Below are 25634 nucleotides of genomic sequence, written 5' to 3'. Positions count from 1 at the left end.
GATAAAGCAATACCCCATAATCACCAACTCATACAAGGCAATTAGGCTCTAGCGTCTAAGATGGCAGCACAAAGATATCAATGAAAATGTGCTGACACACAATAAAACAAAACTGCAGATGTAAGTGGAGAATAACGGGGTATAGTGATATTTTTTTTCTTGGTTAATGATTTTTAGAATATTTACCACATATAAGTGCAAGATGATTTGGTCAAATATTAAAATTGGCATAATTTTTTTTGTTTGTTAACAAAGTGCGTAGCTTTAGGTCCCCCCATCATACATATTACAGATAAACACAGAGGCCCGTATTCTGAAGTCAGGTTTAACTTAGATCATGGTCTAACTCTGTGCTAAAATTATTGGAAGCCAAAATTGTTTTTTATCAAGTTGCATATTTCTTATATTTACTGTGCTCTTTCCTGATTCATCGATGGTGAAGACGATCATCCATTCATACTTCCTAGACAATTATGAATGCTTTGATAGCCAAATGAGCCAAAATAGGATATCTCTACCGTTAGTGATTTACGTAACAATTGGCTATCCATACTTAAACCACAACTTTTAACCTGAGTTTAAGTTAAACCCGACTTCAGAATAAGGGCCAGAATCTGATTCTTGAAACCCTGATGATCATGGAACTGGCATTGAAGAAAACGGAAAACTGGGGTCTCTGGAGTCTATGCCTTCACGCCACTGCCTTCTTGAACGTCCTCTCCTAGACTCCAGATGGCGTCCTGAACCGAGTCGTATATCTGAAGCTCATAAATATCTCCCTTACTCAGCTGCTCCTTAATCGAAGGCTAAGCAAAGATAAAACAGACAAGATGAATGGACAAAAACATATGAATTAAATCATGGTGAGGAATAAAAGAATAAGTTAAATAATCACAAGTCAACCATTTACAGGATTGTTAGGGTTATTGCTGGATATTTATTATACAGTCAAACATCAGTAATGAAAACATTTTGGGTGGTATTCTCATAGCACGGTTTTATAGTTGAAACTGAGGTTAGCTTAGACCACACTTTTATGAGGTGCCTCTTATCACTTCATTCATCAAGAATGATTCGTTTTCCATCCCCTTTTTAAAATGAAATAAAAAGAACACAACAATGAAGATACCATAAATATCTGTTAATTATTTCATGCATGATTCATGCGTTATAGGCTTTCTATCATGAATATTGAACAAGTAAGATCAACACTAGCATTCCATAGAACTGAGGACTAAGATTACTTGAATTACAGTTGGGTTTCATTTTCAGCATACCAGTCCTTGGATCTAGTGCTTTTTACAATACAATTAAAACTTGTTCATTTTGCTACAACAGGGTTGTTCTACATACGTTTCGCTCCTCATAAATTACCATGACTAACAGACAATCTCAGATAACGAATGTTTTGACAAAAATGGTTACATAATAAACAGTACACATGTACAAAAGCTTTCTCAATGGAATGGTTTATTTCCATTCCGTCTAATAGCCAGCTGGTCTAATAGCCATTTAGTCCATACACCATTCGGTCTAATTAAACTAAATTGTTAATTGTGCAAAATGAATGAAAAGTAAATGGGTATTAGACCAACTGGTTATTAGAAGAAATGGTAATAAACAAAATAGTAATTAGACAAAGTGATGATTGAACCAAATGGCTGTTAGATGAGATGCTGATGGACAGAATAGCATTAGCTAGACCAGATGAAGGTAGACCATGTGGTGAGTGGACGTGTTGGCAATTTACCAATGGGACTAAGCTAGGTGTCTGACAAAGGCCCGCAAAACTCACCAAGACATTGGCGAAAGCAGCTCTGACTCCGGCTCTCCTCAGGTCGACCATGAGATCAGACAAGCCCTGGACCACTGTATAGTCTATCATGTTAACTCGGTAGAAGTCCAGGACCAACTTGGTTGGATGATCCACAGAGTAACTTAGCTGCGTGATCTGTTCGCTGATATAATCAATAGATGGATAACGGATGCTACTGTCTACTGTTACCACAGAAATGGACTCCGTGCCGACCTGGATTCACAAACGAGAAAAAGATGGAATCCTAATACATATATCCGGTAAACACTTTTTAATAATAATAATGTGTTCTATTTGTATAGCGCAGCTACGATGATTGCATATACCAGGCGCAGGGCTGTAGCTAGAGGGGGGGGGGGGGTATGGGGGGTGTGACACCCCCAACATTTATGGCAGTCGGCAAAATCATGTACCAGTTGGCAAAATGGAGGATAGGGGAGAAAAGAAAGGGGAAAAGAAAGAAATCACAACTTCCGCAACCCCTATACTGACAGGCAGTTGGGTGCGCAAGCTTCAGGTATACTAAAGAAGATGGAGACTTTAGATTCCATCATATTGCTGATGTTTATGAAGAACGTGATGATGAAAACAAGCAATCTCGCTGAATAACTCCAGAAGGAAGATTTAAATATCATAGATGCTCTGGAGCTAACAGCTCAGCTGTCACGTCACTTGAGTGCTTGAATGGTGACACCATTGCCATGGATACTCAATTTCAGGCTGCATGCACAAATTGGACATTGATCACGAGCAGGACTACCAGAGGCATCATCGAGTTAGACGCCCACCAGCAAGGCTTGATGACGCTCCTCACACTGCAGCAGCATTATCACTCCATGCATTCTACAGGAAAGAGTTCAAGAGCGTATTGGATACACTGATACTGCAATTCAAGGAGAAAATGCAGCCAACACTTGACAAATAGAAGCCAATGTCACATTTGCTCTTGCCTCCAACGCCACCAACTCCAACTATGGCAGATGTTGTTGACTTTTGTAAACTCTTTCCAAAAGAAGTAGATCACGAGGCATTGAAAGTGGAACTTGAATGCTTCCATGACATGGCAGTGGCAAGAGATCTGCAAAGTGTTGCTGACGCAGCCACTTTGGCATTTGACAAGAAGTCTATTCTTCATTTTATTCATTTTGTTTTCATTTATATTCTGTACTTTAAAGTACATTCATTTACATTTTTATTATCATAATTGTTTTATTAATCTAATTTTTTTAAGATATTTATTTAGTCATTGATTAGTTTTTGTACTTTTCATTCTGAAGATGCTGGTGATGGTGATGAAGATGATGATGGTGATGATGATGCTGATGATGGTGACGATGATGATGATGACGATGATGGAAAACAGAATGAGGTGCAAAATATTCTTCTCTTTTTTATTCTATTCAAATAGAGTGTATGTATTTTTTTTTTGTTTTTTCGAAACTATGCAACAGAGCTGTGATCAAGTAAAAATTTTAACAATCAATTTAAGTTCATTCACTGTCATTCTTTAGCATTTATACATAGCTCTGTCATGTTTCATATTCAACATGTACATAATATCATAATAAATCAACATTTTCTTCTAATTTTATTTGCAAAGACTGCACTACATTTTTCAGAATACTGTGAAACTAATTTTTGTAATTAGTGATCTTGTCACATCAAATTATCAACTTTTCAACCATACAATATAATGTTCACCTTGCCGTTATCCTCGGACTTGTGCACTCAACATGTAAACTATGTTTCCTAGCACAATAGATTGTTCATTCTTCCTTCATCGGAAAGACAGAAGGCCAAACTTTATAGACTGTTATAAAACTGACCTGTTGCAATTGTTGTGAATGTGATGACGATGATAACTCAAGATCATTGAGCTGATGAGATGAATCAATCTTGATCGACGGTCTTGCTACAGGGAAGAGTAAGATGACTAGATCCACTCCGATACCTATCAACGTTCCATATGCAACATCAAGGCCCAATGATGCGAGCAGTGTTACTACGTACGGAAGAAGGTCCAACTCTTGAGAAAAGAAATAAAGACAATCATTATTCATTATTTGAATGCAATGTTTGGTTGACCTGCGAGGCTATATAGCTAAAATAAATCTTAAAACTACAGGAATGTACTTGAAGCAAATGATGATTTCACAAGAAAGTATAAAAATTAAGATTAATTGCCACTATCGTAGATCTAGATCTAAGACACTGTTCTCACTACCTTCCTAAAACTAGTTTACAGGTAACTAGTTTAGTGGTAACTAGTTTAACGGTAATGTTTAACTTTGTGAGCAGCCGATTTAAAAAATTCTCAAACCAAGATGAAACATGTGTACAAGTGCATGTGTAAGAACTAATAAACCCTGAAAACAACCATTATTGAGAATAAAAAGCTATAACTACAAGGCAAACCCCGATTTTGTAATTAGGCGTCTTATAGACACCTAAACAGTACACATAAGTGTATGGGATGAAATTAAGATGGTGTTTCCGGTCACTTTATATTTCAATTTTTGAAGCACTAAATAATCATTTTTCGAACGCAATTTTTCTGGGCTTCATTTTGGAACATATCACAGACACAGGTGACAAGTCGGACCTTCTAGCTCAGATTTTTTTAAAGTCAAACCAATGTTAACCAATGAGAATAATGAGAACGGTCAGAGCGGTCTTGTAAGCAATCTTCCAAACCGGTTAAAAAAAAACACCTCACAATGTAATTTTAAAGATCGCTTTGCATCGTCAAACTGGTGTTATCATAAGTAAGGACACAACCGTTCTTCAGGAAGCGATCTTCACACCATGGTGTGTGGAGATTGCCTACACTACGGTTTCAAATTTTGCATGTAGCTGAGAGCGTACCCATAGCAACAAGATCGCTTTCTGTGAAGTAGTTTTGAGTGATCAAATGGGAACGCTACCAAAGCGATCTTCAGAACTGGTTTCCTCAGGAAACCAGTTATTAGATTTGTAATGAGAACAGTGTCTAATACACTAACATAAACCTTACTTTGTTAAATCATGAAATCTAAGGTCACACTGAAGATCATCGAACACAGATAAGCACATGTGGGACAATGTATTATTGTACAATGCCTACTTATCTTGTTGTACGTGAGCAAATGACAGTCTGAATGTTAAACATTTGTACCGTTGCACACGTACCGTCCATAATGTACTGTTGCAAGGAAAAGGCGATGGGTAAGGAAAAGGCGACGTCACTATAAAAATATGATTCAACAGATTACATGCGCAAATATGCTTTTCACACTGTACTTTATTTCCTTAACCCCAGGAAATTGGTGGGGCTAAAGGGGGGGGGGGGGGCTTAGCCCCACCAATTTCCTGGGGTTAAGGAAATAAAGTACAGTGTGAAAAGGGGGGGGGGGCTTAGCCCCATCAATTTTCCGGGGTTAAGCTTAGCCCACTTCGTTTTCACACTACGTTTTAGCAAAGTGGGCTAGCACGGTAAATAGTACGGTACTATCTGGCCCTGCAAAAAAGCAGGGTTAGCCGGCTTATTATGGTGCTAGCACCACAATTGCGGTGCTAAGAGATGCAGTGTGAAACGAAACTGGGCTAAGGAAAAGTGGGGCTAAGCAATAGCCAATCACAGAAGTCAAAATTGCACGTTAATCACGCTCTGTACGGTAAAATCATCAATATTCATGAGCTGTGGGATAGTCCGGGGTTAAGGAGTTATCCCGGCAAAGCAGATAGTATGGGGTTAAAGGGGAATCCAACCCAAATAAAAACATGTTTTAGGGGAAAAAGGAAAATCAGACAAGTTGATAGGTGAAAGTTTGAACAATATTGGACAAACAATAAGAAAGTTATTAAAAGTTGAGTATATTGGTAATCACTATACCTATGGAGATTTCAAATTGGCAACAAATGTGATGTCAAAGTGATGTAAGGCAAGGACTACTCTTCCATGTACTCCAATAAATAAAATGACTAGAATTACATTTTTATCAAATGTTTTACTTCAAATTATATTTTTCTTTCATGAGGACATACAACAATATACTACCTAGGCTATATTTAGATTACAGCCCCAGGGGAATAGGTACTTAGGAGAAAACCACAAATCACTGATAGTAAAGTATGGCCTATGGGAAAGTTGTCCTTGCCTCTTGTCATAATTTACTTACCCAGTTGCCAATTTGAAATCTACATAGTCTTAGAGATCTAAATTTTAAAACAGCCATAACTTTATTATTGCTTGTTCGATTTCTTTCAAACTTTCACCAATCTGTTTTATTTATTTTTCTCCTTTCAAACACAACATATTATGACCAGGGCTGGATTCCCCTTTAAGACAGACAGTGTGAATCCCAAAAAAAGATAGTATGGGGTTAAGGAAATGCAATGTGAAAAGCATATTGGTAAATGCAGGTGCAATACACATAGGGCCGGGCTTGCTGGCTGAAATGTGCATTGCTGCTGCAGCTCAGATCATGTGCATTGATATGATTTTCCTTTCGCTTTAAAAATGTTGTTTCTTATTTTCATAGATTTAAGTCAGGAACATACAACTGTTTGTATTTTCGCTAACTTCCAAGGTGTTGTAAAACACAAATAGCAAATATTCTTATTCATGCAATGGTGCAACATTTCACATTCAGTGAAAGAAAGAAACTCTCTATTCAACTCGGCTAATGCCTCATTGAATAGAGCATCTTTCTTTCACCTCATGCGAAATCTCACACCATCGCACTCATGCCTATTCACTATTTGTATATTAATGCTTGGAAAAGGACTCAACATCTGGTTAGATTTCTCATCTTATTTTTGCTCATTTCTCAGGATTTGCATGTTTTCTCCAAGAAATCATTTAGCAAATGTTATTCATTTATACAGATATAATAATAATGATAATAATAACGGTATATTTACCCAGGGTACCCACTTCAGTTCCGAAAACTGTTCTCCCAGCGGGCCCTGCTATTATTATTACCCGGCTAAGCTAGGCTACCAATTCGGGTGCATACAACTTTTTGAGGAAATACTTCCTGCCGGTACCCATTTACCTCACCTGGGTTGAGTGCAGCACAGTGTGGATAAATTTCTTGCTGAAGGAAAACACGCCACGGCTAGGAATTGACCCCATGACCCTCTGTTTGAAAAGCGAGAGTCAGAACCACTAGACCATAACGCACCCACAAAGTTGGTCAATGAGCATTTCGTCTCATAACCAGTTGGTCTAATACTAGTTTTATTTTCATATACACATTTGGGTGGTCACTTTACAGGATTCTGTTGGAAATCATTTAGGGATTCGTCACCCAACACTCACTTCTAATAGTCCACAATCTCTTGATGATGGGAAGCTGAATGAGTTTAATGAGAGCTACGATGATGACGGCACCGAGGGTGGCTTCCGGAATCAACCTGAAGAGGGGCGTCAGGAATGCTATAGCTAACATCACCACAGCACCGGTGAAGATACCCGCAGCGGGGGTTCGGACACCACTTTGGAAATTCACAGCAGTCCTGGATTCATAAAAGGAAGCAAATGGCACTGTAACTAACTTTGATTTGATATTTTCAAGCAGGGTGCTAAATAAGCACTTGCCCGATTGCCCAGGGGAAAGTGAAATTTAGAGTCAGGCAAGTGTTTTGAAGTAATGACCAAAACTACTTGCCCGAATTGGGCAAGCAAAATTCTCACAGTAGAATGACCAAAATTAGGGTCGATATGATATATTGACCCTAACTTTGGTTGTAGCAGGCAAGATAAAATCACTTTAGAAAAAGGAATGCAATAACAAAGTAGTTCAGTTCATGTCTACAGAGAGAAACAGGTCAATGGTTAAAACCGCAAAACTTTGTTTTGAAGAGGTAAAACTTTTTCTCAATGATTTTTTTGGGCAAGTGAAAGAAATTTTGGGGGAAGTATTTACTTGCCCGATCAGGCAAGTGCTTCTAAAAATGAATATTGAAAAAGCCTTTAAAATCAAAATTGCCAATATATTATAATAGATCTAGATCTGGTACAATGCAATCAACTTATCTCTGTGAAATTATAAAATCTCAGCTGAAAACCGATAATTCTGATATGCAACACAAAAAGACATATGTGGGACAGTGTATAAATATTGCTTGGAAAAATACCCAACATTTGATGGCATTCATAGCTTATTTTACTAATTTCTCAGCAATTACACATTTTTACAGAGCCATTTGCCACATATTTTTTATTCATAAATACAAACACTTGGGTGGTCATTGGATTTGATTCAGTTCAAACTCATTTTGAGATCGTTACCACAACTGGTATTGACCTTTAATTGGGTCAACTTAATTTTCTTAAAGACCGTATCAAAATGTGTTCCTGGTCTTCTATCCTCTCCCACTTGTTCCACCACACACTACCTACATGAGAATGAGATACCAGTAACAGCCACCACCTAAATTCTGCATATTATTGATTTCAGTTTCATGTTTTTTTAAATATTTTTATGATATTTCATTATTTCATACTTGCCTGGAAAAACTACCAGTTACTGGATATGCTTGCACAAAGGAGCCTGCTATATTGCACACACCTCCAATAAAAGAAAAATAAGCAAAACTGATTTGTCATAATTACAAATAAGGGGAAAATTCTCAAATGAAACATAGAAAACATTCATCAATTATAAATAAACTAATAAACTGTTACATGAGTGTCCCACAAAACTATTACACTAATGGCATTATGTCTCTAAAGTTTCTAAACTCTGTCATAGATGTTGTACTCATATCATTGTTTCAAAAAAATGATTGTTTTACATCAATTCTAAATCTTAGTTCTTCTGTGCAAGAATATTGTATACAAATATCATAAAGGGGAATAACATTTGTAAATCAGATAAAAGTTCTTACCTATTGCTACAAGTTCTTGGTTTGGCTCAATTTTGTAGTTACTCTGACGAGCTGAAATACATGTAAGGAATAGGGGTAATAAACTGTTAAGAGATATACATGTAAATTCACAATATTTTAATGTCTTTAATATGTACAATATCCAACAGAAATAGGTACATCTTTATGTGTTGATAAATTACTTAATTTGCAGCTTTGTAAGGAATGAATTCTTCATATAAGTAACAAATCAGGTATTCTGTCATATCATTTCTATTACATAATCATTGTTTGCATTCAAGAAAAATATTCAGTTGAAGGGCTGCACCGAAAAGTTTGTATTACTGTGAAGGGGTGTAAACACTTTCATTGGACACTGGGCAATTTCATAAAATAGGTACTTCCAACCCTCTATATGTGGGACCTTCATGACATTTCTGTCTCTGATTTCTTGTTCTTTTGACAGTCTGTAATGTTCTAAAAGGACTGTGACTTGGTCAATTCATAAAGTGAAGTAAGACTTGAGAAAAATAAGGGATTAGACGTACAAAAAGGTTGATCATTTTATGGAATTGCCCCACTGTATCTCTGATTTTCTTTGTGCATTAAGTTCACACAGAACAATGCTAGTACAATTAATTGACTCATACATGTACTTGTATATGAAATTCATTAATAAAATTCTAACTCCTATCCCCTTTCCACCCCCTTCCACATCATTGAAAAACATTATATTTTGCAGAAATTTAGACAGAATCATAACAAAATCTACACATATTTGAGATAATTGAGAGAAAATTGTTGTTACAAAAAATGTCGCCTTGACCAAAATAATCAAACAAACAACCTACCAAACCCTTTTCCAATGACAATTGATTCAAAGTATCCTATAATTGGTACTAATGCAATGCCAATGTTGAAAACCTACAGAGAAAGACATGAGAAATGAGAAAACAATTGCAACCTTATTGAATGACACGACAAGCCATGGTGGAACATTTTGATTTTTCATTAGATAAAAAGCACAAGAAAAATGCCTTTTAATTTCTTAAAAATAAATAGCTTTTCAATGTGTGAGTGCAGGGACAAGATATTTTCACAATTAAGAAATGAACCTTTTGGGGAATAATTTATTGCACATACTTTCTTATTTTCATGCTGCAATTCATGCAACATCACAGGACTCTTACGGCTTTTATTAAAATTTTCACAATTTGTAAAAATCTTATTTTCTTGCACATTATAATCTGACCGTCGTGCGAGACCATCAGCATTTCAAGAAAGGACTTGTTGGATGCTTTATCTCACAGTTACCATAGTAACAGTGCTTATAGGCCAATTAATATGATGCAAAGTTGTCAGATCTGACGATTGGTTGGATGCCAAATGATGGACATTCTCCCGATAAAATGCTCCCCTAAACTTGACAGTGACATCTTTACATCAACTTACATCAGCTGCACGCAACCCAGGTGAGGTGAATGGGTACCTAGTAGGAAGAAATTCCTTGAATGCTTAGAGCGCCTAGGCAGCCCAGCTAAAACCGGGGTAATAATAATAATAGCAGGGCCAGCTGGGAGAACAGTTTTCAGAACTGAAGTGGCTTTCCTGGGTAAATATACCTACAGTGTATATTATTATTAGTAGTATCACTTACCCCTAATATATCTGGTTGATGAAAGTTTGGAAGTTTGAACGGAGGAAGTCCAGTACTGTTTATATGGCCCGTCACAGTGATGACGTCAGCATGACCCGATGACTCCAATGCCAGAGCTACTAACATACCACACGCTACAACCAAAGCATTGCGAGCTGTGTAAGGTGAATAAAGGTAGACAAAACTTGGTCATCTTTTAAATGTACTTTCAAGCACGTTATTTCAGCAGTAAAAGTGCTAATTACAAGTATTATTATATTTCAAAGTATTTTTGAAGTTAGTGCCAGGGTAATAACATAGCTACAACCAAGGCATTGTGAGCTGTATGGGATGAAGATGGGTCATTACCATGTGTACTCCATTTAATTGAATTTGGTTAAATATAACTTGATCACTATAAAGCACACATTCATTGTCACAAAATCAATACATTTCCATATATACTTCAACATTCATAGAAATATTAGACATATTTTTGTAATTTTTTAAGTTTTTGATTAAGCTAAACATGCATTATTCTACAACCAATACATTGTGAAAGGCACAAGGTGAAAAAGTAAATATGAGTCTATATTATGTCATAACTGTTCTATAAATCTATTCCAATAATTTGTTTAAATGTACCTAGATAACACACACAACCATTCTCATAAAATAAGATATAATTTTCAATCATGTTATACTTCAGTAGTCAAAGTGCTAATTAGGAGCATTTTGGACATTGTTGCACACATGTCATAGCAGGTTAAAATATTTTGAGTGAGAAAGCATGTCATCGCCATGGGCTGAATAAAACATGTCATACGAATATAAATAGTTAAACAATATTCATGAAATTAAGATTTGAATGTCTGATGGACAACATTTTTTTTTTTTTGGGGGGGGGGGGTATTTCCAGTATCGCATTCTGATCATGCGATATGATAGATATAACACACACTTTTAAAATCTCTTGTGAAATATAAAGTTAACACCTAAAATACATTTAATGAATATCATTATGATACAAACACTTAATATAGACATCATTCTCTCGTGTCAAGTGCTTTACACAAGCTGTTTTTTTTTAATCATAAAATCATTGATATGGCATGAAACTGTGAAAGTTTACAAAGAAATAGATAATTACCTGTTCCCATAAACCATAAGAATTTCCATAAAACTTTGGTTGCCACAGAAGCATCTTGCCAACCCTTGTTTTCCCAGTTAATAGTATCTTTTTGAATAAGCTGATGAAAAAATAGAGAATATAAGGATTCACAAATCATTTGACAAACAAAATTACAAAGAAATCCTATTAATTGATAATACTTGGTGAAGAGAATGGTGGATACATTATGTAGTTTTGTTATCTTGCGATAAAAGCTCTGGAAAGAACTTTTTTGTCTTGACATTTCAAACAGCATACTTTAGATCAAGTTTTCACTCCTGATTAAGAACAAATAGAGCACGCTCTTAAAATGAAGAGTGCAGAGAAAATAGTTTTGATCATAACTTTTGCCAAAAGATAACATACAGAATTACAGATTAACGGTCCAATTTAGGATTACCGTACCTTTATTGCTTCTCCGAAAACCTCTTTACCCCAATTAATGTCTGTGTTGAGTTGTATGATGGGGGGACCTATAGCTATGTACTTTGTTTACAAACGATAAAAACTATGCCAATTTTTACATTTAAACAAATCATTTTTCACTAATTTGTAGTGAATATTCTAAAGATCCTTACCCAAGAAGGAAATATCACAAAACTCACTAATACAAAAATCCCGACGTGTTTTCCAAACACCTCTTGAAATCACTCCCCAATTTGCTGTTTTTTTGTGCATTTAGTGATTTATTGCAGCCTCTGGACAAAAAAAATTGAAGAGGAATGGTTTGTCACTCTGCAGTCACAGCTTCTCACACACAGCTAGAGTGCGAATTTTGCAATTGAAATTGCATGCGCGATGAGTGGTGCGTAGCTTCAGGACCCCTTACCATAAAGTGCACAGCAAAGTATTTTGAGCATTTCTGACATACTGTACATAGTAATGTTTACAATTAAGAGACCTAAATCATATCCTCATTTTTTGAAAATCAAAATACACACAAGAATAAAAAACACAAAAAGCCCTGTAATACACACAGTTACGGAGGCCTGAAATAGATTGCAAGTATCAAACAACGATTCTGATTGGTTCCTGGTCAGTATTTTGTACAAATGCGCTTGCAACAATAATCCTGATTTGGTCATATAGTTTTCTGTTACAGAGCCCTGATGAAAATATAATGAAAAATATATTTTTGAGGATGAAAATTTATATGAAACATGCAATTGATATATTATGCCAGGTCCATACATATATACCTCTATATAAATAACCTAAACAGAGTACATCGTTCAGAAAATCGGGTGCAAATACATGTAATGTACATTATATCCAAATAACCTTTTCAATACTACTTTGCTATATCTACAAAAAAAAAACAAGTGGAACGCCTCTGGCAGTCTCGCTTATGCCTGCATTACGCGATTCAATATAGTAGCAGTGCTGACTTTGAAAACCGCTACTGAATAATTATTCACAAAAAAAACACTCATATGATAAAAAAATACTACGTCCATAGACCCAACATGACCTTTGAACTTGATCATGTGACCTAAGACATGTGCAAAACATACTTGATTACCCTTATGTCTATGTTTCATGAACTACATGTATGGATCCATAAACTTTTTATCATGATGCCAATTTTACAAATACCCCAACATGGCTGACCTTAAATGACCTTTGATCTTGGTCATGTGACCTGAAACTTGCACAGGATGTTCAGGAATACTTAATTGCTCTCATGTCTAGTTTCATGAACTAGATCCATAAATTTTCAAAGTTATGATGACAATTCCACAAACACCCCCAAAATGGTCAAAGTTTGTTGACCCTAAGTGACCTTTGACTTTGGTCATGTATACTGAAACTTGGACAGGATGTTCAGTAGTACACTATTACCCATATGCCCAAGTTTCATTAACTAGGCCCATATACTTTCAAAGATATGACAACATTTCAATTAACTTAACCTTGGCTTAGATCCCGGGGGGGCCACTTCCATTCACGAGTGGATACCATGCGCGACCATGGGGTCTCGAAAAGCACCCTAAACATGTAATTTCCATATTCTGAAAATGCACCCCTTAACAAGTATTGGCGTGTGAAACCCTACCCTTAACAAGTATTGGAAACAAAACGATACTATTGGCAAATAATCCCTGAAATGAACCCCTAAACAAGTACAGGAATGTTTTATTGTTACGGGTCCTTCGGTCGTCGGCTTTACCTTATTTGGTTTAGTACGACCCCACCTTCTACACCTCGCGCAAATCGGACTCTAAACACGAAGTGTTGGGACAAAAAGGACATCCTTTATAAAACATTTTAATTTTGTTTTATCATCCCCGCAAATTCGACCCTAAACACGTAATTTTCCTAGCGAAATAGATACCCTTTTTTCATTATTTTTGCGTTTTTGACACCCTTATCACGTTACGTACGTAACGTGCCCTATCGTGAAAGGACATCCTTTTTACGTGTTTTTTTGGTCGCGCATGGTATCCACTCGTCAATGTAAGTGGCCCCCCGGGGTTAAGATTTTGATATCGATTCCCCCAACATGGTCTTAGTTCATTCATTAACTAGTCTAAATGACCTTTGACCTTAGTCATGTGACCTGAAACTTGGACAACATGTTCAGTAATACTTGATTACCCTTAAATGTCTAATTTTCATGAACTAGGTCCGCATACTTTCTAAGTTATGATGACATTCAAAATCTTAACCTTGGTTAAGATTTCAGTGTTGACAAAGCTGCCGTCGGAAAAGTGGCGCCTTTCGTCTTGCTCTGCTATGCAGGTGAGACAAAAATGACATTGCTTATTTTTTTCTGATAAATGAAAGAATAAAAGTATCAAATCGACTGACTTACTGTAAGTAGAACTAGAGCAATGATTGTAATAACTCCCAAAAGAACATCCCATGGGCTATACAAAAGAAAGGAATATTGAAATATCCTATAAATCATATTTCATCACAATCAATGAGTTCATCAATTTAATCTGCAATGCTAACTCATACAATGGATAAGATCAATACAGTGGACTAAAACAAGATATGTGGGCAATGTGTCCTCAAAATTGATTTTAAAAAATGTGAACCACATGGTATGATGTAAGGTCAATCTGGCTATCAGTTGGAGCTATTTGTTACCATAGAAATCAGTTTGACTTTGGCAAAAGATGAAATCATGTGAATAAACACAAATAGCATATTCTTGTCTGAAAATGTGTTTTAAAGTATAGGAAATTATTAGACACAAGAATTTCTGATTAAGTTATGCAAACTTATTTTATACAGGGCCCAATCTTACAAAGAGTTACGATTGATTCAATCAATCGTAACTCTATGGAAATCTATCAGTGTCAGAATTTTCATACATGAAATTGCAAAATGTCCTTTAAAACTAAGGAGAACACACAAAATTGTCAAGAAATCAATGAATTTATGGATATACATTCATATCTAGAAAAGTTTTTGAACAATCATGCTTTTTTCTGTGTTGACTTTGATGGCTTTCCATAGTTGCGATTGGTTGGATCAATTGCAACTCGTTGTAAGATGGGGCCCAGGTCTACGTAGGCAACATTCATTGTGGTGTCTCATTATCTCAAACCAAAACTGGAATTTTTTTACTGTATCCCTAATATACTCACTTTGTATCAGGAATGTATTTGAAAGTATTATAAACATCCTCAGCGAAACTTCCCGATGAGAAATGAATACCCAGTATGTGTTTAACTTGCCCAAATGCAATCGTGATGGCAGATGCTGTAGTGAAACCAGCAACCACCGATGCAGATATAAACCCGGTTAGGGTTCCTGTCAAAACCAAAAGTAAATAATTCATAATTGTTTGGAAATGTTGATCACTATTTCCTCTCTATTTTATGTAGGAATTGAAAGTAATATAGAAACTTACATAATTACCAAGTGCAATATTAAAAGTAATTGATCTAACTTTGTTTTACAATGTCAGTAGCATATAGGTGAATTCCTGCCTTATAAAACTCAAGAGCACAGAATTTTCTGGGGGGGGTTTCAAAGAATTTTTTTTTTTACTTTTCCATGTTACCACATAGAGGCTAAAAAAGTAGGAAAGAAAACGTTAAAATAAAAGTAGCACAAAATATTTCTGCAAGTTTCCAACAAGACAGATATCCTGTTAACCCAGCCAGAATCATATTTATAGCTTTAATCTTTTCAACAAACAATACGCTGCCATAGTAACCGGTGATGCCGGATTAAAGCCTTGGAATTTGGAACTAAATATACTTGGACTTGATTAGTTAGTGTATGTGTTGTGACATAGTGCCAAGTAATTCATACAAATACATATCAGTCTAGTGGTTCTGACCCTCGTCTTTCAAACAGAGGGTTGTAGATTCGAATGCTAGAAATGGCGTGTTTTCCTTCAGCATGAAATTTATCCACACTGCACTCGACCCAGGTGAGGTGTGAATGGGTACCCAGCAGGACTATTTTTTATTAATGCACGAGTGCTGAAAGGAAGCTCGAGCTAAAGCCAGAGTAATATTAACAATTGCCTATTTTCATTATTATCATTATTATCATTATCAATATTGTAATGTTGTTATTATTATCATTATTATTATTATCATTATCATTATCATTTCATTATCATTAACATTATCATTATCATCATCATCATCATCATCATCATCATCATCATCATCATTATTATCATTATCATTTCATTATCATTATCATCATCATCATCATCATCATCATCATCATCATCATCATTATTATCATTATTATTATTATCATTATTAATCATTACTATTATTATTATTATTATTATTAGGGTCGTGCTGCAGTTTCCTACCTAGATGGAATATGCCCATAATCAGCTGTATAATACCGCAGAGGAATGCAAGTAGAATGGCGTAAGATGGCTCATGGATGCCAGTATGCTGATTGGGATCCTGTTTGCCGTAGGATGAGACGAGAAGAGACATGATGGCCGTAGGTCCTATGGTGACGTCTTTAGCTCCTCCCAGAATGCAGTACACAAAACAGCCCATGTAGGATGAATACAACCCATACTAGAAACATATGAAAAAGAGCAGCGCTCAGAGCATCAGTGGCAGCCCAATGTTTTGAACGGACAGTGACAATTAACCTTGTTTTTAAAGAGGCTTTCACAATAGCTTGTGCAATCATTTGCGATCATTTGGTTACAATATATATTGCACAGAATCGTAAGCAGTCGTACCACCAATTGTGAAATGGGCTTACTGACTTTGTTTCTGACTTTTTCATGAGATGGGTGGTTACTGCAAAAATACACCTCAAAGATTTGATACCTTCAGACCCCCCCCCTCCCTCAACCCTTTACCTTACCTTGAATGTCATATGGGCAGGACACACATACTGATGCCCGTTTTGTAGAAATTTACTATGTTAACTATGGCAATGTTGTATTACATTGTAACTACCATAGAGCCTGGAATGTGATTGGCTGCCACGTCTTGTTACCATGGTTGTTGCCATGATGGCTAAAGTTACCATGTGATTGGCATAGATGTTACTCTCTATGAAACAGACCCCTGGACAGCATTTCATGAAAGGACTTGTCAGAGGTGTTATCTGACATTGACCTTACTTGGTGGAAAAAATTGATGAAATGCTCTCCCGATCTATCAAAATAAGAGAAAAGAAAAGAACAGGAACCACGTCCGAACCTTCTACTAACCTGGATTGGAAGCTTGGCCACACTGGCATACGCTAAGCTCTGCGGGATGACCATCAATCCAACCGTCAATCCAGCAAGAATATCACTGACCAAGAAACCGCAAGAGTACCCTGGGAGCCACTTTGTGATTGGGAAACGATTCTTCCAGCTCTTCACCGAGCAATAGTCCCTGGCAGCCTTCTTGACAGTGATGCAATCCATGTTTCAGTTCCAAACTTCCGATACAACAATGTAAATCTGTCCAGTTGAGGTCCAAATATTCAACATTCTTCATGAGAACCAGCCATTAGAAACATCATCACATCAGTGCTACGCTTTAATAATTGGTGCACACTTGAAGCTGTGGTATGCATGTAAATGGTAGTTGGAACTCTAGCTAAGCTTGAACTCTCAAACCTGTATTGCTTGAAGAAAAAGCAAAAAGAGACATGTTAGGGATGACCTACATCAAACTTCATACTGTTCACACAATTCAAATAAATTACATTGAATTCACTATTCAATTCACAACTCAAAATATACCAATTACAAATAAAGCACTGAACGAATACCATAATACATTGCACTAATTTGACATGTGCAAAAAGAAGGAAACATTTACATGTATTTTGGATAGGGAAAGCTACAGAAAACAAGTCTTTTGATGAGCTGCCCCTGAGAAATAAAAAATATACATAATTTTGATGACTATGGCTGGTAGTCCACTAGCTCTCACCAAAGAAGTAAAACTATGATGTTCTATGATTTTTCTGTCATACTTGCAGAAAATTGGGTTTTCTTTGGGGGCGGAAAGAAAAATCCCAACATCAGAGCAAAATGATTTTTTTTTCCTGAACGTTATGCCAAAATCCATAATAAAATTTGATTTGAGTAAAAAAGATGTCAAAATTTTTGGTCTCTCGATCACAATTTTTTTTCAATAAATTTTGCCCAATACACTATCTTTCGCCCTCTCAAACTATGGCCACTGCATTCTGCAGATCATTTAGTCAGTGTTCCATTTAGTCAAAACATGCAGAATCTTTATTATCATACTTTTCATTAAGTTTAATTTAAAGGGATCGTTTAACTTTGTGAGCAACCGATTTAAAAAAATCTCAAACTAAGATGAAATATGTTTATGAGTATATGTATTTGTGTCTAAAAACACTGGAAATCGTCTTTATTTGTGATGAAAAGTTGTAAGTTGGTGATGAAATATGATTATATTTTCAACCGTCTACTAGACGAACTTTTCAAATTCGTAATTCAGAATTAAATGTGAGTCTCCCTCTGTGTTGAGATCGTACCTTTTCCTCAAGAGAAATGTCAATCAACGTCATGGGTTTTCTAAAGCGCGCGCTCGCTGTTGTGCTTGCTGGCTATAGCTGTGCAGACGTGGCCGCGGCCGTCCTGCACCGTAGGCCGGGGCGGGCCCGGGCGCACATGCATGGTCAAACCGTAAACATTACATTCAGTGCCACGGAACCCACGTATCACTTCTCACTGCACTGCTTCTGCGATCTGCATTACTTACATTGTCATTTTACTGCCTTAATTGCCGGTTCAAACGGTAGTCGAAGTATGGACTGCTGCTAGGAATCGGTATTCAAGGCTCAACATTTATTTGTCTATAGTAGCTATATCCAGCGGGCTGTGTCTTTTCTAGCCAAAATTAAACAGAAAATTTCTTTATGGTTTATTAAGACTTCTTAAACCACGCTTGAGAAAATAAATACTTTGGGAAGGCATTTCATTGATATGAAATGTGGCTTTTTCCAACATTTTGGCAAATATAGGGAAAGACTTTTCTCACACCTTTTTTCCCAGATATAACTTTTTTGCCATTCCCTCCTCGCTATTTTTTCTCTTTCATTTTTTTTGGACAGTGGTTAAGCTCTTTATACTTCTTCCCATTGACTTTGCCTGATTAAAGAATGTTGCTTCTGACCAAAAATAACACAACTAAAGTATATAAAAATAGAAATGCCCCAATCCCAAAAGGCAAGTGAAATTTATTTGCTTGGCTTTTAATTGTATTCCAGTCAGAATAGACTTTTCCACAGCCCATTTGTAATGGCTTCTTATTTTTTTCCATTCATCTTCCCCTTTTCCCCATATTTGTTTTTAATATTCATTTTTCTTTCATGTTCTTTTTTTTCTTTTTTTTCCTGTTCTTTGTTTTTTCTTTCTTCATTTTTTTCCTGTTGTTTTATTTCACTTCTTTATTTAATTATTTTATTGTTGTTTCCTTTTTGTATTAAATTTTTTGAAAATTATTTTTGTCTCCCACTTTTATGCATTGTTCTAATTTTGCAGCATACTTTTCTCTGATTTTCTCTGATTTTCTCCTGCTATAATATGCTGAAAGGTAGAGAAAACAAAAATAAACTGGATTTGGTGCGTGCATACTCTGGGGGTTGGGGATTCAAAGAGGAAGAAAGGGGGAATTATTGTTTTGTATACGAGTTTGTTATGCACGTAATTTATTTAATTTACCATTATGAGTGTCTATATTATGTGTAGATCAAAGAAAAAAGTCCACACAACCTGGGAACAATAATAATTCATTTATCCTCTTTCAATCATTTCATATTTACAATGATAAAACAAATTGATATTACCACAAATCACTTTGCAAATTATAATAACAGCAAACAAGGTTTACATACAAGACACACAAAGTGAAAGTACATGTATGTAAAGTGGTCGTGGTCTCGTGGATGCAGAATTAATAATAGTTTAGAAGTTTGCTTTATCCAATTTTAATGTTTTTCTTTATATTTTTCGGGCCACCAAAAAATATTGCATGAAGGATTTGGTGGCCTGAACAGGCCACCATCATAAAAGTGGAGCTTTGGGTATTCATCCACTTATAATCCTCAACAAAGAAGTACCACACAATAACAAACAATGTTATGTACAGTGTAACAGCCTTATTCTGAAACCAGTCACCATTGTTGCGGGAAAAAAAATCTCATAACCATGCCGTCAAAAAGAATTTTGAACGAGTTATGGAATAATGCCAGCCATGATTCTCTTTTGCTTTTTATAGGGATGCATTTGACAGTGATATTATCAGATATCTGCTAAATGAGAATGCTGGTATTAAACTATTATTATTATAACGTGTACACTTGCGTTAGAAAAATCGTCTTCAGTCTTCACTGTCTTCACGTATGTTCACGGCCTCAAATCAGTGGAGCGCGCCATTGAAAGGTCTTCTCGCTTAGCCGTATTGTTAGAGACGTTCGTGAGCATCCCTTTTTCACTCTCTAAAATGTCTGCGACATTAAAATCATAAAAACAGTGGAATCGTTAAATTTTAGTGAGGCTATGAATGTTTATCATTTACGTTAACTATCAGTTTACCAACATATACCAAATTTACAAGCACTGTGTGGGTAGACTTCGAATTATCAGTCATTTCGATGCAATCCCAAAATTGATGAAAATATAACAGAAATTTGATATAACATTGAAAAATCCTTATTTTCGAATCCCCTTAAATTTTCATTTTCTTTAAAAGCATCTTAGTACATTTTTAAGAATTTTTCATAAATGATAACGGCAGTGGATTTTGTGCTCCAGTTTTTTTAAGGAAAAGACAGGCATTTGAAATCAGGTATTTTTTTTTTATATTTTCAAAAGAAAATAGTTAGATTCGAACAACTTACTAATAGTTCTCCAAAAGAAGGGTTATATTCTATTTTTTGTGTGTAAATGATACATGACGCTAAATTTTACGAGTATATCAATGCATGGGGGATAACCTTTTCCACAATGAGTTTCGTAATTGAGAGAAAAATCCAGTTATTTCCTAGCACGCGAGCCGCAGAATGATAAATTTTAGCGTGCGCACACTGGCTGATTGCCGTGTCTGCGGGGACGGATATCTAGTCCCATACTGGTGTAAGGTCATATTTTCTACGTACCTTTTCCCTTGTAATGATCACTTTGCACTTTAATGCTTAATTTTGTCACTTAATCTGTGAAAATTGATGGCTAAACGATTTTCGAAAATGCTCGGAATAAACCTGACACATGAATGATTTCATTTTCGAGAATTATTATTTCTTTCCTGAATTACTAAAAGGCAAATTTAAGTCAAGATTGCATTATGTAACATACTCACATTGGACTGTATACATAGCGCATATGTGTGCGTGGGGTGTCTATAATCATCTAAATTGTGATGTAAATATAATCATATTGTAAGCAAAAATCATGATGGGTGTCATAGCAGGGGCGGATCCAGCTTTTTATAAAGGGGGGTTGGGGTGGTATGCGAGGGAGCGAAGCGACCGAGTCCTAGCGAGCGGACCGAGCGAGGGGAGAGGGTGTGGGAGGGGGGTGTCCCCCCTCCCACAGGAGAGAAATTTTTTGAAAATCTGTGTGTGAAAATGGCGTTTTCTTGCATCTAAAACTCCACTATTTTTGGTATAGAGGTTAAATGAATACATAGAAATAGAATAAAATTAAATTAAAAAATGGTCCGCGGATTTTTTTTTTTTGGGGGGGGGGTTGCAACCCCCCCCCCCCTCTAGATCCGCTTCTGCATAGTCTGAGTTTTCTTTGTGTAAAAGAAACAAAATACTGCATGTATGTCATTGTATGCAATGCATGGCAATTTCAATCAGTTTATATTTTTCTTTTGTTTAGTCAGCGTTTAGTCTTCAATGTACATAATTGTTTTTTTCAAGCGGTGTTAATACCAAAGAGCTCGATTCCGGCACTTCGACTAAAATTGGATATGATACAAATTATTTATTTACTGCAGCCAACGAGTTCCTGACACAATTTACTTCTTTGAATATAAACTACATTATGAATATCACCGGAACGGTTTTAAGATAAAAAAAGAATTACCTTTTTTTCGCAAATTAATATACTTTACTACAGTTGTAGCTGTAAAATTACTTTGTCTTAATCCTTTCCTCTTATATATTAAGTCGCGCATCATAATTGCAAAAGTGTTTTTAATGTCCAGTTTTCAAGCCATAATACTAAAAGATTTTCACGGGCTCATTAGGCTTATTACATTAATAGATAAGATGTCAATTTAATAATTACTATGTCATTTTTAAAAATGGAATATTGACAAGTTCTATTTCGCGCTTTGGAAGAGAAATATGAACATAGTCATCATTTTCATTTGATGACATAATGTTCTAAGGATGTCCGGGTGCTATATGTCAAAGCTCAAAGGAATATATTGAAACATATCAGCTTATTTCAAACTGTGATCCATATCCACCTATAACAATTTTCCCACAAAGTGCTCGAAATACAGAGCCTAAATTGTCCCTTTTACAAATCGGAATATCAAATATTTTAATCCCTTTTTGATAAGATAAATTGTCTGTTCGCGCTTCGCGCTGGCAGTAATTATTTAGTTGGTGGATACACATTGAGGATCACAAACATAGCCAAGAATATTTAAATTTTAGGACAAATACTTGGAAAAAAAAGCTCGCTCTTTGGTGGTACCCTTAAATATTTTTGTTGAATTTTTAACTCAATATATCGCTTTGACCGCCACCCGGCCCCTTCACACACGATTTATATATCCCCGTCTACTAACAGCTCTTTATGGAGGGGGGGGGGACATTTTTTTAAAATTGCAGCTCGATACTTTTATATTGCTCTCACCCCCCCCCTCCCCCCCCCCCCCGATCAGATGATAACGCCACTTGACATACGTGATTTCAATTGCCATATGCCCCAAGATCCACTGACTATTCATCTAGCTTACACATTAAAAAAAAACCGGAGAGTTGTCAAACTCAACAGAAATATACAAAGAAATAACAACAAAATGACATACTAGCTATAGAAAGAAAGAATAAAAAAAATTGAGAACTTGGTAGAATAGAATGTTGAAATTTTTTACCCCCACCCCCACACCCGATCTATTACGTATTAGACAATGATATGAAATTAGGCTGATCTGCCTTTATTTGTGCACGATATTCTGAACTAAAGTCTTGATATGACCATTGACATATGGGTTATAAATTTTCATAGTTTGATCACACCATATCCATTTTAAATTCCTGGAAATTCCAGCAACAATACATGTTGTCATGGGTACGACACACATTTTCTTTATTAAAAAGTATCACGACACCAACGTTGAAACTGTGCAAAGGCCTTTAATGGCGAACTCCACTGGGTTGATACATAACCTATGGGTGATGAACATACGTGTCCTGAAATAATTGAAACCCGAACTGCCGGAGTACAGCGCCGACAGTCCAAGCCCAAGGAGAGTCTGGCGAGGCCGTTAGGTTTTACTCTGCCAGTACTTCTGGTGACACTCACTCCGACCGGACGCGGACCTCACTCTCTGAACACCAGCAACGACTCACACTCACGATACGACTACATTTTTCTGACAGATCAACATTGGAATTCCGTATCACATCGAATTTATAATAAATCATTAAATTATAGTCAAACTGGTAACATGTCGGCTTACTTATCACGTATTTGGAGCTTCAACTTCAAGTTTCAGACTGCCGACTGGCTTTCTCCACTTCGGGGCTTTCTTCGTTTTTTGCTATTGATCGACGAGATCATGTGATTTATTACAGCTGGTGAATTGTCACGTGACAATATGTGCCGTGCACCCCCCCCCCCCGAAAATTGTGAAAAGTGAAAGAAAATAACTGTACAGTAAATTTCAAATAGTAGTAAAAATAATGTACAAAACTGAAAAACAAATAGAGATTCCTATATAGTGCGCATTTTTTTCAAAAATAATTTTGTCCGTGCCTCCCGGTTCACAATATAGACTTTCACCCGGGACTCATCTTCACTCAGGGGCCGCAAAGAGTGGGGGGGGGGGTGGGCTGACCATACCAAAAAAATCACAATCAGATGGTCGTTTTTGTACACGGTTTTGGAAAAAAGGTGGGGCTAATCTCCCCCCCCCCCAGCGTTTCCGCGGCCCCTGTCTTCCGTTTAGATGTTTTTTTTTCATTTTGTTAAAATAGTTTTAGCAATAATATATACAAATTTGATTAATGAAATAATTTCGATTTTTTAAAATTTATTTTGATTTTTTTCTTCATAATGTTTGTATATTTATAGGCGGTATCATGCTATCTACCATTATACACGAAACATAATGAGGGTAAAAATATTCAATACAAAATTCTAAAAATAGAAATTAGTTCATTAAAAAAAATGTTGTTTAAGCCTGTCACTCTAAGTCTAAAAGCTAGGTGTTTAAACTTTTTGATTATAAAAATAACTTTTTTACAAAGTTTATACAGTTGAACAGTATAGTTGTTAGACTAGAGTGACGGGCTTATAATCAAAGGGATAAAGTTTTCTGAACAACGAGCTAAAAAAAATTAAACAGCGTTTTTACAGTGTATATTTTCTAATCTAAAATGTAATATTGTTAGATCATGGAGCTAACAGAGCTCTATGGTTAGATAATATTCTTGTAAGCATGCTAAAATTCAAGCCATTCGGTTGCCATGAATTTGTGCAATATAAATACCATTATTGAACTTGCATCGAATTGAAAAAAATCTAGCATTTTATTTTTGTCTGTTCCATGCGCCCCACATTTTTTACCTCCAATACCACCCCCTCCCATTTAAACATTGATTGATTGAATTTATTCTTCTTATTTAGGTACGAATCACAATATATGAATAACAGAAATGAAAAAAAGAGAACTCACTGGAAAGTATCGCTTGTTAATGTGAGTCCCTTGAAATAAATAACTGATCAAAATTTATCAAATACAATAGAATAATTGAAAAAAAACTTATGGTGTCAAGCTTCGTATGTTTATGCACTATGCAATTTTAATATGCAAAGAATACTGGTGCCGCCACTGTGTATTCCATTTCTGATGAACATACTACAATTTTAATATGTTTGCATTAAAAGCAAACAAAATTAATCACTGCATATATGCCTAGCTTTAACTTTTAACAAAAGTGATAGGGGCAGGCCCATCCCCTCCGACGTGTGTGTCCCTAGAAGTGAGAATGAAAATGTGCCCCTTTTGGAGCGAATCGGAGTTCCTTTTTACAGGATTTTATTTTCTGCATGCATTTATTTGATTGGAATATACAAAATAAATTTACAATGCTGCATGATAAACATAAAATTAGACATAAATACAGTTTGGTAGGCACAACTCAATGCAGAGGCAAACTCTATACATAAGCAAAAACAAAAACAAAAACAAAATTGCTTGAAGCTAAATTAAATAGCAGCCATTCAGATTTCCTGTCTTATGACACTTTTCAGAAATTCGATTTTTTTTCTGGTACGTTTTGGCTACAATCTGGTCCTTTTTGCGGATTGATATACCGTTTTGCCTGAAATTCCCGTCAAAGATGGATTATTCTGTAAAGGCTCTGTGGAGCTCCCGCCCCCCGGCCCCTCCATTATTGATTCCCGGATTCGCCCAGGCCTAAGTTGATCGGATATCCGTGATTTGATTGAAGAGAAAAAAAATAAAGTAGGGTCTGGTCCCCGGCAATATCTC

At 36.0% G+C, this 25634-nt stretch overlaps 1 protein-coding gene across 1 annotated transcript; it reads right to left on the bottom strand.

Moving 5' to 3' along the window:
- Positions 1 to 403: 403 nt before the first annotated feature.
- Positions 404 to 23700, bottom strand: LOC121422585 (sodium-independent sulfate anion transporter-like). The gene is made up of 14 exons (XM_041617735.1): positions 23598 to 23700; positions 17138 to 17541; positions 16268 to 16487; positions 15075 to 15240; positions 14291 to 14345; positions 11455 to 11554; positions 10326 to 10480; positions 9520 to 9592; positions 8690 to 8740; positions 8310 to 8370; positions 7119 to 7315; positions 3643 to 3842; positions 1796 to 2029; positions 404 to 806 (listed from the first exon to the last, which is right to left on the bottom strand). Exons 2-14 carry the CDS (start codon positions 17336 to 17338, stop codon positions 684 to 686), a joined length of 1836 nt encoding a protein of 611 aa, XP_041473669.1. The 5' UTR covers positions 17339 to 17541; positions 23598 to 23700; the 3' UTR covers positions 404 to 683.
- Between the last annotated feature and the right edge of the window lie 1934 nt (positions 23701 to 25634).

The sequence above is a fragment of the Lytechinus variegatus genome, chromosome 10 (genome assembly GCF_018143015.1).
Source record: "Lytechinus variegatus isolate NC3 chromosome 10, Lvar_3.0, whole genome shotgun sequence".
Classification (NCBI taxonomy): domain Eukaryota; kingdom Metazoa; phylum Echinodermata; class Echinoidea; order Temnopleuroida; family Toxopneustidae; genus Lytechinus; species Lytechinus variegatus.
This window is presented reverse-complemented; position numbering and strand designations above follow the sequence as displayed.

Excerpts from the sequence above, each read along its gene's own strand:
- LOC121422585 (XM_041617735.1), bottom strand. The coding sequence starts at position 17,338 with ATGGATTGCATCACTGTCAAGAAGGCTGCCAGGGACTATTGCTCGGTG. Across the intron at positions 7,316-8,309 it reads GTAACTGGTAGTTTTTCCAG|GACTGCTGTGAATTTCCAAA; the intron begins GCAAGTATGAAA and ends TTATGAATCCAG. Across the intron at positions 2,030-3,642 it reads ATTCACAACAATTGCAACAG|GTCGGCACGGAGTCCATTTC; the intron begins GTCAGTTTTATA and ends TTGTGAATCCAG.